At 45.6% G+C, this 14,922-nt stretch overlaps 1 protein-coding gene across 1 annotated transcript; it reads right to left on the reverse strand.

The window, feature by feature from the left end:
• Positions 1-246: 246 nt before the first annotated feature.
• On the reverse strand, positions 247-2,513 carry LOC110742566 (L-amino-acid oxidase-like). Its single transcript, XM_021934358.2, has 2 exons — positions 407-2,513; positions 247-263 (listed from the first exon to the last, which is right to left on the reverse strand). Exon 1 carries the CDS (start codon positions 1,436-1,438, stop codon positions 434-436), a length of 1,005 nt encoding a protein of 334 aa, XP_021790050.2. The 5' UTR covers positions 1,439-2,513; the 3' UTR covers positions 247-263; positions 407-433.
• Positions 2,514-14,922: the final 12,409 nt, after the last annotated feature.

Here is a 14,922-nt window from a genome sequence, read left to right on the forward strand (position 1 = left end):
GATGTAAAGGCAGGTGTGCTGGGCAAAGGGTGTGTAAGCCGTGGCCATGTGTGGTCAGTTCCAGTTGAATGAGATACTGTGATTTTGCTTTTGTCTGTTTCTTTTAGTGCTTGTAATAGATGACAAGACACCTGGTGCTGCTAACCGCTTTTTGTTTCTTCTATAGGCGGAGACAATCTCTCCAAATACATGCCATCTCTAGCATTCTTCATGCTTGTTTTTTTCCTTACCTCTCCATCTACCCTGGCTCTGCTGTTTCCTTCCTGCAAGAAAAGAGGAGAAAAAGGAGAGGGGGTGATGTTTCCTGAGGACTTGCCAGCTGGGTTCTTTGGGATTTCGGGTTCCTGTTTGTGTGCTGGGGGACCAAAGGTGACCTCTCTCTTGGGTATCTGCCTCCTCCGCCTACCTCCCAGCCTGCGCCTGCCAGACTCCTTCAGGGGTAGCTCTCGGGGCAGGAACCCTTCTGGCGGTTGGTGAAGGGCTTCTGTCCCTGCCCTACCATGGCCTCCTGGTCCACAGCAGCCTGGATGTTCCTGGCGGCTCGGAGGCCGGTCTTAACGGCAGTGTCCATCCAGCCATGTGGCAGGCCGGTGTGCTCGCCGGTGAAGTGGATGCGGCCCTCTGGCTGTGACAGCTGCTCCCAGTAATGCACAAATTGGTAGGGTGTGAAATCCGCAAAGGTGCCCATGGCGAGGGAGTCCAGAGACCACTTCTTGACCACGGAGGAGGGGCACATGCGCCACAGCTCCTCCTTGGGTATCTGGTGCACGGTCGCCAGGTTATTCAGGACGATGTCCACCACCTGGTCGTGCTTCAACGCCGTGAAGAAGAGGGAGTCATCATCCAAGTTGTAGGAGGCCAGCAGGACACCCTTGCCGTCGGGGAGGCTGCGGCTGGGGTAGATGATGTAGCGCGAGGGCTGGTCGGTGATGGATACTCCGCCCCGGATTCCCATTGGGATACATCCGTCCCATTCCCAGAAGCGCTGGTCACAGGCCAAAACCATCTTGGTAGTGCCAGTGTAGTGCACGGAGCGGAGGGCGTCGATCTTGTCCGTGGACGGGGGTGGCTGGAAGGCGATGAGGCACATGGCCTTGGCTGAGGCGGAGACCACCACGTAGTCGGCGGTGAGGGTGCACTGCGCCCAGGCGGGTAGGTCCGCCCGGTATGAGACCCGGACTTGGGGCCCATCCCTCACCACCACCTCCACCTTGGACCTCAGGTGGAGGGTGCCAGGCTTCAGGCTGGCGCTGAGGGCCTTGGGGAGCTGGTCAAAGCCACCAGTGACCTTGAAAAAGCTGCAGGGGTGAATGGGGCAGTGAGGGTGGGAGGCTGAACGTGGACCCCTGGCCTTACTCCCATTCTGGGGCTTCTTTGCCTCACTCACCTTGGTGGAGTAAGAATCGTAAAAGGACATCAGGTGGCTGTAGTTGAACATTTTCAGACTATGAGCTGCAGGAGGGTAAGACAGAGAAGGAGCTTTAGATTAGAGCAGAATTCCTGGGTGGGCACAAGGAGATGGGAGTTGAAGAACCAGGGCAAGGGTAGTTTCAGGAGCTCCTCTTTTTCTTTTTCTCACCTTCATTTAAAGACCTTTTGAAGACTAAGGTGAAGACATTCACTGAAACCCAGGAGGACTGATTCATTACCAAGAATTGGGTTATCTGGTGGTTCCCTTTCCTCCCACTGCCACTGATCAAACCACCCAGGGACAGGAGAAGAGAGGGGACTGGGCAGTGGAATTGGTGGCAACATTCTTGGAGAGTGTTATAAGACAGGTGGCCCAATCACAAGAGCACTGAATAGGAGTCAGGTGACATGGGTTTGTCCACTAACTTGCCAGGTGACCTTAGGCCAGACCCTCTTCTTTCCTGACCCAGGCTGGGGTAAGGCAGAAGGCACCTTGTCGATGGACTCGTAGAAGAGATTCATAGCACTCTTGCCCTTCTCTGTGGGGCTTACGGAATAGCCCAAGAGATCTGGGTTGGCCTTGACCTCCCAGCTACGGTAGCGTCGCCTTGATGAGGTACCAGGTGTTGTCATCATGCTGGATGAACTTGTTCAGCTTCAGGCCAAATTTCTTGACATAGGTGTAGACCAGGCTGGAGCAGAGACAGGCGTAACATGGTCCCCATCCCCATGGCATCTTGTTCCTGCTGGCCTCACAGCAGAAACTAGTTCCAGCAAAAGCAATTTCTTCCTCTGCCCGGGGGCTTCAGACCAACTCCTTCCTCAGCTCTCATCCTGTTTTTCCTTCTTTTCCTTCTGTCATGGCCCGGAGGGATATGGGGTGGGGAGTTCACCCATCTCTGAATTAAGACCCTTTAGGGAATCTCAGTTTGTAGAACTCCAAAGTAGACATAGAGGCCTTTTGTTTCAGACAGAATTTGAAATTTCATTTTCCATTTCTGAGTAGGTCTAAGGCCATATCTAAAGACTCCTAGTTTGGACTAGTTCAGCTGGTTTTTGTTTTGGGTGGTGTTTGGAGGGAAATCTTGGGTTCAGTTTACATTTAAGGCAAAAAAAAAAAAAAAAAAAAAAAAGAGGTCATATTTCCAATAACAGGCTCTGAAATTGAGGCAACAATTAATAGCCTACCAACCAAAAAGAGTCCAGGACCAGATGGGTTCACAGCCGAATTCTACCAGGGGTATAAAGAGGAGCTGGTACCATTCCTTCTGAAGCTATTCCAATCAATAGAAAAAGAGGGAATCCTCCCTAACTCATTTAATGAGGCCAGCATCATCCTGATACCAAAGCCTGGCAAAGACACAACAAAAAAAGAGAATTTTAGACCAATATCCCTGATGAACATCGATGCAAAAATCCTCAATAAAATACTGGCAAACCGAATCCAGCAGCACATCAAAAAGCTTATCCACCCCAATCAAGTTGGCTTCATTCCTGGGATGCAAGGCTGATTCAATGCACTCAAATCAATAAACATAATCCATCACATAAACAGAACCAATGACAAAAACCACATGATTTTCTCAATAGATGCAGAAGAGGCCTTTGACAAAATTCAACAGACCTTCATACTAAAAACTCTCAATAAATTTGGTATTGATGGAACATTTCTCAAAATAATAAGAGCTATTTATGACAAACCCACAGCCAATATCATACTGAATGGGTAAAACTGAAGCATTCCCTCTGAAACTGGCACAAGACAGATGCCCTTCACCACTTATTCAACATAGTAAGTTGAAGTTCTGGCTGTGGGCAATCAGGCAAGAGAAAAGAAATAGGCAGAATCAATTAGAAAAGAGGGAAGTCAAATTGTCCTCGTTTGTAGAAGACATTGTATATTTAGAAAGTCTCATTGTCTCGTAGTCCAAAAATTCCTAAGTTGATAAATCAATCTCTTAAAGTCTCAGAATACAAAAGCAATGTGCAAAATTACAAGCATTCCTATACACAACAACAGAGAGCTAAATCATGAGTGAACTCCCATTCACAATTACAAGCAAAGAGAATAAAATACCTAGGAATCCAACTTAAGGCGATGGGAAGGACCTTTTCAAGGAGAACTGCAAACCACTGCTAAACAAAATAAAAGAGGACACAAACAAATGGAAGAACATTGCATGCTCATGGATAGGAAGAATCAATATTGTGAAAATGGCCATACTGCCCAAGATAATTTTATATAGATTCAATGCCATCCCCATCAAGCTACCACTGACTTTCTTCACAGAATTGGAAAAAACTACTTTAAAGTTCATATGGAACCAAAAAAGAGCCCATATTGCCAAGACAATCCTAAGCAAAAAGAACAAAGCTGGAGGCATCACGCTACCTGACTTCAAACTATACTACAAGACTACAGTAACCAAAACAGAATGGTACTTGTACCAAAACAGAGATATAGACCAATGGAACAGAACAGAGGCCTCAGAAATACCACCACACATCTACAACTATGCTGGGAAAACTGGCTAGCCATATGTAGGAAGCTGAAACTGGATCCCTTCCTTACACCTTATACAAAAATTAATTCAAGATGGATTAAAGATTTAAATGTTAGACCTAAAAACATAAAACCCTGGAAGAAAACCTAGGCAATATCATTCAGCACATAGGCATAGGCAAGGACTTCATGACTAAAACACCAAAAGCAATGGCAACAAAAGCCACAACAGACAAATGGGATCTAATTAAACTAAAGAGCTTCTGCACAGCAAAAGAAACTACCATCAGAGTGAACAGGCAACATACAGAATGGGAGAAAATTTTTGCAATCTACCCATCTGACAAAGGGCTAATACCCAGAATCTACAAAGAACTTAAATTTACAAAAAAAAAAAAACCATCAAAAAGTGGGCAAAGGACATGAACAGACACTTCTCAAAAGAAGACATTTATGCAGCCAACAGACACGTGAAAAAATGCTCATCATCACTGGTCGTCAGAGAAATGCAAATCAAAACCACAGTGAGATACCATCTCATGCCAGTTAGAATGGTGATCATTAAAAAGTCAGGAAACAACAGATGCTGGAGAGGATATGGAGAAATAGGAATGCTTTTACACTGTTGGGGGGAGTATAAATTAGTTCAACCATTGTGGAAGACAGTGTGGCGATTCCTCGAGGATCTAGAACTAGAAATACCATTTGACCCAGCGATCCCATTACTGGGCATATACCCAAAGGATTATAAATTATTCTACTATAAAGACACATGCACACATATGTTTATTGCAGCACTATTCGCAATAACAGGGAAATTGTAAGAAGTGATGGGAATTTTAAATAAGTGTGAAAGAGAAAGGCAACAGAGACTTGTCAGTAATGCTAAAGAGATTTTGCCTTTTTTCTAAAAATAATAGGCATTATTAATGGGTGTTGTGCACAATAAGGATTTAAGCATAGGTATGCAAAAGTGGTTGCATGGAGCACTCACTGAATCTGAATAGAAAGAGGAGTAGAGGAAAATCTGAAGGTTAGGTGGATTATTTTACAGCTTAACATGGCATAATTGACATATAAGAAACTGTTCATCTTTAAAGCACACAATTTGCTGAGTTAATGGTAACTATTATGATTGTTAGTTTGGGAATCTATGGCTTTCTGTGTGATGCTGGACGCTGAGCCTCTGTCTTCTCTTCTGTTAAATGGGAGATGAGTGTTAGACCTGGCCCGTAGAGTTGAATCACATGGCACAGTAAATCTGAAAGGGCTTTGATCTGATGACTTCGGGTCCTTTCCTGCCTCTTCCTCATCTCTCCTCCTTGCCCTTTGCTCCCTCCCTTTCCCAGGACTTACCTGTGGGATTTGGGGATGCGCATGGGCCCCAGATCATAATACCAGCCCTCCTCCTCATTTCTGAATGTCACCACTCGGCCCCCAATATGGTCGCTGGCTTCCAGGATGGTCACCTGGAGTGCGGAGAAGCTTTTGTCATTCCCAGAGACATGCTGTCCCTTCTCCCCACCATCTCCTCCCACTCCCACCCTGCCACATGTGCTGGCCTGGAATTCCCAGCATCCCTGAATGTGCAGGATAACCAAACCAGGGCTGTTTCCCCCTGAACACCCCTGAGAAATGTAGGTGAAGCTGAATTCTCTCCATGGGCTGGGGACAGAGCACCACTTGGCCCTTGCCTGTTAGTATAGAACACAAATTGTACTTAACAATATTTAAAGGTTGAGGGTTTAAGAGACCCAGGGGTTATGCAGTTTTCCAAGAGTTGGCCGTAACCTGGCTCTTGTCTTTTGCCACCCAAGGAAGCAAACTGGTGGCAAATGATTGAGGCCCCTCCATCGCCTACTCACGTGCTGGACAGCGTCCTGCAGGGTCTTGGCTGCTACCAAGCCTGACATGCCAGCTCCCACTACCACCACACACTTGGGCAGCGGGGAGGTGTGGAGCCCCTCCTGGGCTGTGACGAGGAAGGACTCGTAATCGGGATCCTGGAAGCAGTTGGCCAGGTCCTCAGAGTAGGCAAGGCAGCTGGGGGTAGCCAGCAGGAGCCCCAAGACCAGGATTTCTAGGGGCAGAGAAGACAATAGGGGTGCCTTTTGGAGGCTCAGACTCTGAGCCCTGCCTGCCCTTCCCAGTATGAGCTTGGCTGTGTGAACCAATACAGGACAGTCAGGTTAGGGCAGTGGCTGGTGAACGTGTGGTTGTGAACATGTGTATTTGTGACTGTGTCTGTGATTGGAAACTCAGGGGTGTGTGCACGTTTGTATTTGACTGTAAATGTACCCGATGGTGAGTGTGTATGTGAGCTTGTCTGTGTGAGCTTGAGTGTGTAAGGGACTGGTTCTGTGTGTGTGTAAGTTTCAGTGTGAGACTGTGATATAAGTCTCTGTGAGTAAGAGTTTGTGATCGCTGCCCTGTGTGATTTTGTGTAGTCTGTGATTGTACGTGAGGAGCATGTTTGTAGGTGGGTACCTGAGTCAATGTGTGTGGAGGGATCTGCATGGGAAGGTGAGATGGATTGTAGAACTGGATGTGTGTTGTCTTGGATTTGGAAGGGTAAGGTGATGGAATATGCACATTTGCTTGAGTTCGAGTGAGAGTATGTGTGCCTACGCTCTTGTGTTTGAGTCTGTGTGTGCATTTTTAGTGTGAGGCTGGATGGGAGAGCCTGAGGGTGTCTCTATTCTTTGGGAATGTATGCATTTGTGAGAGAATGTGTGTGGTTGAGGGGAGGAGCCGTGGTGTCTATGTGTGTGTAAGCGAGAGTATGTGAAGGAGGTGGGCATGGTTTTCTTAGGGGATGAGGAATGGGGAGTGACCCAAGGGAAATTGGCAATTCTATTGTTCTCTGGCCTCACAATATCTTTTTTTCAGAGCTTTTCAGGTATTTAATGCAAAGTCAAGATTGGAAACCACTGGTCAGATAGTTAATAACTGCCATGCAACAAGTTTTGAGTGACTTGACTTTCTTCTCCACAATGAAATGCTCTGATGGACAAAGAAATTCATCTGGGAGTCTGAAACAAGGGGCTGTGGGATTTCCTATGTCCCTGCTTCAAAGGGGAGCAGCCAGGAACTGTGACACAGTGTACTCCCTTCCACTAGCCCTAAGTTTTTTTGAGTGGGTAAGAACCCCTTTAGTCCAGTCTTTGTGCAAGTGGGACAGCCAAAGCTCCCAGAAAGAAAGGGATCTTCAGGAACCCCTGCTGAGGAAATGCGGAAGACCCAGCTGGCTCCAAGGGCAGGCCCTTCTCAGTGCTGACAAAGCCTTCTGCAGGGGTGACTCCTCAGGAAAGAGGAGAGGGGTACACATGCCCATGGGAGAGACTCCTCAAACTCATCCCCTCACTCCATCCCCTAGACTTACCTCAGCCTCCCTAATCCATTCTCAATCCTTGAAAATTTTCCCATCTCTTTGAGCTATTGCCATTTCTGTCTCAGTCCCCATGTCCTTCCCTTTGAATGGACCGAACCCCTAATTTATTCTCCAGACCCACTTTCAATCACTCACCCCATCCCTGGCCTTCAATTGAGCTCCTATCCTTCATCTCAGTCCCCACCCTCCTTCCCCTTGCAAGGCCCTCCTTGCAACCTCCTCCTAAGACCCACCTCAGACCCTTTGGCCATTCTCACCCCCAATCTAGTTCCTCTCCTATTTCAACGTCCAACACCTCCTTCCTTGGGCTCCTCTCTCTCAGACCTTGAGACCCCACTTACCACTCATCTTGAACTTGGCCCTGCAGCTTATGCCATGCTAGGCAGCTCTCCCTCTCTCTATGAGGAGCCAGCTCCAGCCCCGCAGTAGTTGGCCTCTGTCCCACTACCTGCCCTCAGCCCTATTGGCTGGATCAAGCAGGGAAGCATTGCCCTCAAGTCCCGGCCTCTCAAGCGAGATTATTACAGTGACTCATTCCATCCTCAGCCTCATCTTCTGTATCTTCACTTCTTCCTGACTGTCTCCCCAACTAGGGAAAGCCACTCCTCCTAGCTCAGACCTTACACTTGGTGCTAATGGGGAGCAGGGTTATGGGAGCCAGGTAGGCCATCCCAAACCTGCTGGGATCACCCCCAAGGAAGGGGTGAGTGTTGGGACTGAGCATTGAGGCTCGTTTGGACATCCAGTGTCTGGGCTGTCAGCATAGGCCGAAGCTCCTGGCTGATGCCTCCAGCAAATGTTGCTGCTGCCACTGCTGTCCCACTGTGGAGTCTTCCGCTCCTCTGGGAGTCTGTTCAGGCTGGAGATTCTGGCCTGGGGCTCCATGAGAGAATTGTGTCCTCCTATCCCTCTCAGGGGCTCACTGGACAGGCAGGGTAGAGGTCTCTTGCCTGGCCCATTTGCCATAAAGAGTGTTTTTTCCCTGTCTTCTGGCTCCCCTGGGGATTCCTAAGGCTCAAGCAGATGTCTTTGGCACTGAAATTTCTTCCCCAGAAGAGCGGGGCCAGCTGGCTATGATGCCAAGGCTAGCTCTTTACCATCTGTGTGCAGCGGATGGCCAGAGAAGTGGGCAGAAAGCATGCACAGCATGGGGCAGGAGAGGGGCAGGAGAAGGGCAGGAGTGGGCCAGTGGTGGCACTCAGCAGCTGGGGCTCAAAGTGGCACAGAGGAGAGGGCACTAACAATGGAATCCAACAGAAGTGGAATTGAATATTGCTGTGTTCTGTCCTAGCCATGTGGGTTATACCTCTCTGAGCCTGGGTTTCCTTATCTGTAACATGGGAGCAATCATACCATCTTCATAGGGTGTTTCAAGGATTAACTGAGATACTGTATGGGAAGAGCCTGGCATAGCACCTTATGCTTGGTAATTATACAAGCTCGTTTACTTCTTCCTTTTGGAGCTCAGGTTTGGGTGGAGAGGAGACCACACACAACTGTCATATCTTGAAAACGGAGGTAATTTCTCCACCACAAGGTGCCTGGGAGGACCGGGTAAAAGAACACATAGAGAGTTATTGTGCGAACTACTGAGCTTTAGACACAGGCCATGGACTCGGTCTTTCTGTCTCGCTCTCTTTGCTGTTTACTGCAGTTTACAGTAAGTTTGAAATTGTGAGGTGTGAGTCCTCCAATTTTGTTCTTCTTTTTCAAGATTGTTTTACCTATTCTGGGTCCCTTGAAGTTCAATATGAATTTTAAGATCAGCTTGTCAATTTCTTTTCTTTTCTTTTTTCTTTTTTTGAGACAGGGTCTCGCTCTGTCACTCAGGCTGGAGTGCAGTGCCACTGTCATGGCTTGCTGCAGCTTCAACCTCCTGGGCTCAAAGAATCCTCCCGCCTCAGCCTCCTGAGTAGCTGGGACTATAGGTACATACCACCATGTCCAGGCAATTTTTAAATTTTTTGTGGAGACAGGGTCTCACTATGTTGCCCATGCTGGTCTTGACTTCCTGGCCTCACAGCTTGTCAATTTCTATAAAACTGTCATCTACGATTATGGTAAGGATGATGTTGAATCTGTAGTTCAACATAAGGAGTACGGATGTCTTAACAACTTTTATTTGTTTGTTTGTTTTTTGAGACGGAGTTTCACTCTTGTTGCCTAGGCTGGGGTGCAATGGTACGATCTCGGTTCACTGCAACTTCTGCCTCCTGGGTTCAAGTGATTCTCCTGCCTTAGCCTCCCGAGTAGCTGGCATTACAGGTGCCCACCAGCATGCCTGGCTAATTTTTGTATTTGGAATAGAGATGGGGTTTCAACATGTTGGCCAGCCTGGTCTCGAACTTCTGACCTCAAGTGATCCACCCACTTCGGCCTCCCAAAGTGTTGGGATTACAGGCGTGAGCCACCATGCCCAGCCTTAACAACATTAAGTCTTCTGATCCATGAACTATCATGAGCCACCAAATTACCATGTGGTCTGAGTGCTTATTGGAAACTAGGTGTTGTTTGACTTACCAAGTCATAAAACTGGCACACACTCCATCATCAAATGGAAGTGGTATGTACAAAATTGGGCTCTCGTAGTCCTTGAAAACACAAGAAGTTTGCATGGGGAAGTGGCCCAGATGCCCTACTCTTGCTACGTTACCCTCCATTGTCTGTACCTATTGTCTTCTGGGGTGTTCCCCAACATGAGGAATTGATAAAGAAGAGAAAACCCAGGCCTGGTTAGGCATGATGTGTGGGCACCACCTGAGGGTGGACAGCTGCAGTACTAAAGCCCCTTTCTGGGACATCCCTGAAGGACAGTGGTGAAGAGGAATCCTCCTCAGAGGCAGAACATCAATAAACATTAGTTGTTTATTTTGTCTGGAAGGAGAAATGAACCAAGATAAAAGTCTATATTGACTAGTGGACTGGGGCCAATGGTTTAGCTAGATGGTCAGGGACTTGGAAGGGACATGATTAGAAAAGTGGTGAGAATGAGTGCAGGGAAGAAAGGTATATGGATCGTCCTTAAGTCCTTAATACACAAGAAACCAGTTTGACCTAAAAAAAAATAATAATAAAATAAAATAAAAGGAAGACATTTGCATTCTGATATATTTGATTTTGTAAAGACAAATTGTGACCGGAAGTGACGGCTCATGCCTGTAATCCCAGCACTTTGGGAGGTCAAGGGGGACGGATCACCTGAAGTCAGGAGTTCGAGACCAACCTGGCCAACATGGTGAAACCTCGTCTGAATAAAAACACAAGAATTAGTCAGGAGTGGTGGTGGGTGCCTGTAATCCCAGCTATTCAGGAGGCTGAAGCAGGAGAATTGCTTGAACCAGGGAGGCAGAGGTTGCAGTGAGCCGAGATTGCACCACTGCATTCCAGCCTGGGTGACAGAGTAAGACTCCATCTCAAAAAAAAAAAAAAAGAAGAATTGTGTCAAGATTAATAGGTGGCAGTCATTAAGTCAAATATGAGGTTGCAAAAACTGGCAGAGTGGTATCCTTCCAAGAAAGATGTGGTCCATTCATCTTGGAACTGCCATTCACAAACCAAGCAACTCTTGTCAATAAGTCAAGAGCTGTTTATAGGGAACTGTAGAATCCAGCAGTCCTAGGCAAAAAGAGGCTTCTTGCTACTAAGTGTCTCCTCCTTGCATTCCTCAGGTATCATGATCCTGCATTAACCATTTCCGTTTTATGATGGAACTCTTCCAGGCATTGCCATCCTCCTTGGGGTATTTCTCTGACATCACCCCAGGCATTGTGGGTATTTCAGGTTTCAGAATTATTTTGTGCCTTTTGTTCATATGAGTAGCTTCAGTCAATGTCCCATAGTGAAGTGGTAAATGCCCCTCAAGTGGAAATTCTCTAGTCCAAAGTCCCAGTAGTTGCCACTGGGAGGCATTTACAGGCTTTTGCCATAAGCCCCAATCTACATTCTGCATAGAACTATCAAACAGAGAATTAGTCTATATCACCACTCCAGCTTCTATTCTATGCTGTGTGGGCTTGGGCAATCTATGCTGTGTGGGCTTGGGCAATCTTACTGGTTCTCACTGAAAATGTCCAGTTAATATTGCTTGAAAGATTTACATGTCTTCTGTTTTACAATACTAGGTCGAGAAAGGTAGGGTTTTTTTTCTTTCTCAGTGGTATATAAAATGATGCATCCTAAAATTGATCATGTCTTAGATCTAACAATACATAATAGAGCACTTAGAATTGTGTCAGGTACATAGTAAGTACTAAAAAATTAGCTATTATTATTACTGAATCATTTTCATTCTTTTTCTGGAGGGGGGGAAGAGAACTCCCATTTTTGTGTCAGTGAAGTGTAAGCATTTCTACTGCAATGTCACATCCTGAAAATTCTCACATTGTACAAAATCAGGTACTGAAGATAGCAATGTGTGGGAAAAATAGGTTCGGAGAAAACCTCTCAAAACTGTTGCACCATCACCTGGCACGGTGGCTCACGCCTGTAATCCCAGTACTTTGGGAGGCTGAGGTGGGCAAATCACCTGAGGTCAGGAGTTCGAGACTAGCCTGACCAACATAGTGAAACCCCATCTGTACTAAAAATACAGAAATTAGCCAGGCATGATGGAGGGCGCCTGTAATCCCAGCTACTCAGGAGGCTGAGGCAGGAGAATCGCTTGAACCTGAGAGGCGGAGGTTGCGGTCAGCCGAGACCATGCCACTGCACTCCAGCCTGGGAGACAGAGCAAGACTCCGTCTCAAAAAACAAACAAACAAACAAACAAAACTGTTGCAGCTTTGTAATCACAGCAATAACAAATGCAAGAATGATCCTAATGAAAAAATGTAAATACTTAAGACTTGTTAAACTTCTGGTGAATAAAGAAATGACTGAATTTAGGACTTCAGTTTATTAAAAAGGTGAAGGTAGCTTGATGAAGAGGATGTAAAGAAGGGATGTAGGTGCTGACTTATGGAGATAAAGGCAAAACGTGCAAATACTAGGGGAAACTTCACATCAGTTACTTTCAAGACAGAGCTGTGGCCAAAAGGAAGAATGTGGAGTGAGTGAGTATGATGTACCTGGTGTGTCGTATACAATTACTCCTTAGCTTGCTGCATTTAGTCATGTTAGTGCTTCAATTCAGATGCTGTTTGTTGGTGGTACAAAGCATTAACATTCTGGAAAAATAATGTATGAACCGTGTAACTTCTGCATAACTATGGCTTAGTTTTCCTGTATGTTAGTTAGATGGAGCCAATTTAATTTACAGACACATGTTTGAGAGCAGAACAGACTGAACTTTACATTGTCCCCTAGTAACCTTGCCAGGAGGTGCTATTTACATTTTACAGATAAGAAAATGGATTCAGGATCAGACACTTGCTCTGCGTCACAGGATTGGTGAGTGATGATGATGATAGGAATCAAATCCAGGTCTTCCTAGTTCCAGACCTATGCTTCTTTTTTTTTTTGAGGCCGAGTCTCGCTCTGTCACCCAGGCTGGAGTGCAGTGGCCGGATCTCAGCTCACTGCAAGCTCCGCCTCCCGGGTTCCTGCCATTCTCCTGCCTCAGCCTCCCGAGTAGCTGGGACTACAGGCGCCCGCCACCTCGCCCGGCTAGTTTTTTTTTTTTTTTTGTATTTTTTAGTAGAGACGAGGTTTCATTGTGTTAGCCAGGATGCAGACCTATGCTTCTTACATGTACACCGCAAAGCCTGCTTTCTACCAAATTTCCCTGATTACTTCTCCTGTGATTATTCCAAGAATAATCATACATTTTCTGATGAACTGTTAGCCTTGGCTTCATCAGGCTGATGTTTTGGAATCTGGCAGGTTAGCAGAAGCAAAAGATAGTTGATTTTTGCTTTCAGTGTTTTCTCAAGTTGTTTGTTAAGGTTGGCTCTCAAATTTCTACGTTTCTTTGGTAACTGAATTTCCTCGTGTTGTAAGGTTTGTGAGTTCAGAGTGAGTAAAATATTGCCTTTTCTTTGCTTATTTACCTTATCATAGAATTTTCAAAGTTTATCTTGCTCATTTGGGGCCTTTGTATGATATTAAGAGATAATTGCTTTAATCAGATATTTAATTGATATTATCTGATTAAAGGAGAGTAATTTTTGAATCCAGAGCCTTTTGACCTTATAAGAAAGATGTTTTTTTTTTTTTTCCTCTAAGACTTCTTGTATCCTTCTTGTGTTAGAAGTGGGGAAAAAAGAGTTAAAATTATTACAGAGCATGAAAAAAATTTCAGGATTAGGTTCCCCAGAATTTAGAAAAGTTTCTTCATGTTTTTTTTTTTCTTTTTCGAGATGGGGATCTTGCTATGTTGCCCAGGCTGGTCTCCAACTTCTGGCCTCAAGCCATCCTCCCATCTCAGCCTCCTGAGTAACTGAGATCATAGACAGAACCACTAAACCCAGCCAGAAAGTTTCTTTGTGACTTTTTCTCTTTTCCTTTTTGGGAAACATTTCTGCTTCTCCTCATCAGGAAGTATTTGCTTGTGTATACAGTAGTTATGTACATGGGTAGTAGGTTGTGTTTAACAAATGTTTACTGTTTGAAACCATAGACCGTAATGACCTCAGTGCACACAGGAATAAGACCCCAACAGCCTAATGCAGATGATGGATGACGCTGGTCAGGCGTCGGCCACAGGGAGAGCTGCCAACTGAAGTGGACCAAGGCTTTGCTCAGTCCTGAGCTGATTGGTTTCAGGCAGTAAAGCAGACCCAATGCTGCCAGGTTTTCCCAGTTTTCAAGAGAGGGTAGAAATCACAGTATTTTTCTTTGTGAAATCTGATATTTAAATGGTGACAATTAATTACATTTTTTTCCACTAACAATGCTGAGCAGGTTGGTGGAAGCAGCTCAAGCCCTGCCAGTTGTTGCAACCTCATGTCTGACTTAATGATTGTTGTCTGCCAATCTGGACACAATTTTTCTTTACAGAGCCAATATATCAAAATGTAAATGTCTTTTTTTTTTTTAGTCAGACTGTTTACTTGTATATTAAAATTTTCTAGAGCTTTTGACTTTGAAAAATGTCAAACCAATGAAAAAGTTGAATGAATAATACAGGGGACACTGCATATCCCACGCCCTTCACCTGGGCATGGCAAATTAGATTTACCAACTCTTAATATTTTGCCAAGTTTATTTCGTTGCTCCTATTTTGTCGGACCAATTTAAAGTAAGTTGCAAAAGTCATAGTATTTTACACCTAAATTTTCTGTCATGTTATTTCCCAAGAACAAGAATATTCATCTACATAATGATAATGCTGTTATCATATCTAATTTTTTTTTTTTTTGAGATGGAGTCTCGCTCTGTCGCCCAGGCTGGAGTGCAATGGCATGATCTTGGCTCGCTGCAACCTCTGCCTCCTGGGTTCAAATAATTCTCCTGCCTCAACCTTCCGAGTAACTGGGATTACAGGTGCCTGCCACCCTACACAGTTAATTTTTGTATTTTTAGCAGAGACGGGGTTTCACCATCTTGGCCAGGCTGGTCATGAACTTCTGATCTCAGGTGATCTGCCTGCCTCAACCTCCCAAAGTGCTGGGATTACAGGCATGAGCCACTGCGTCCGGCCCTGTGTGTGTTTTTAAAAGGCCTTTATGATAGTTTTCTA

Source organism: Papio anubis, chromosome 1 (assembly GCF_008728515.1).
Source record: "Papio anubis isolate 15944 chromosome 1, Panubis1.0, whole genome shotgun sequence".
NCBI classification, from domain to species: Eukaryota; Metazoa; Chordata; class Mammalia; order Primates; family Cercopithecidae; genus Papio; species Papio anubis.

Excerpts from the sequence above, each read along its gene's own strand:
- LOC110742566 (XM_021934358.2), bottom strand. The coding sequence starts at position 1,438 with ATGTTCAACTACAGCCACCTGATGTCCTTTTACGATTCTTACTCCACC.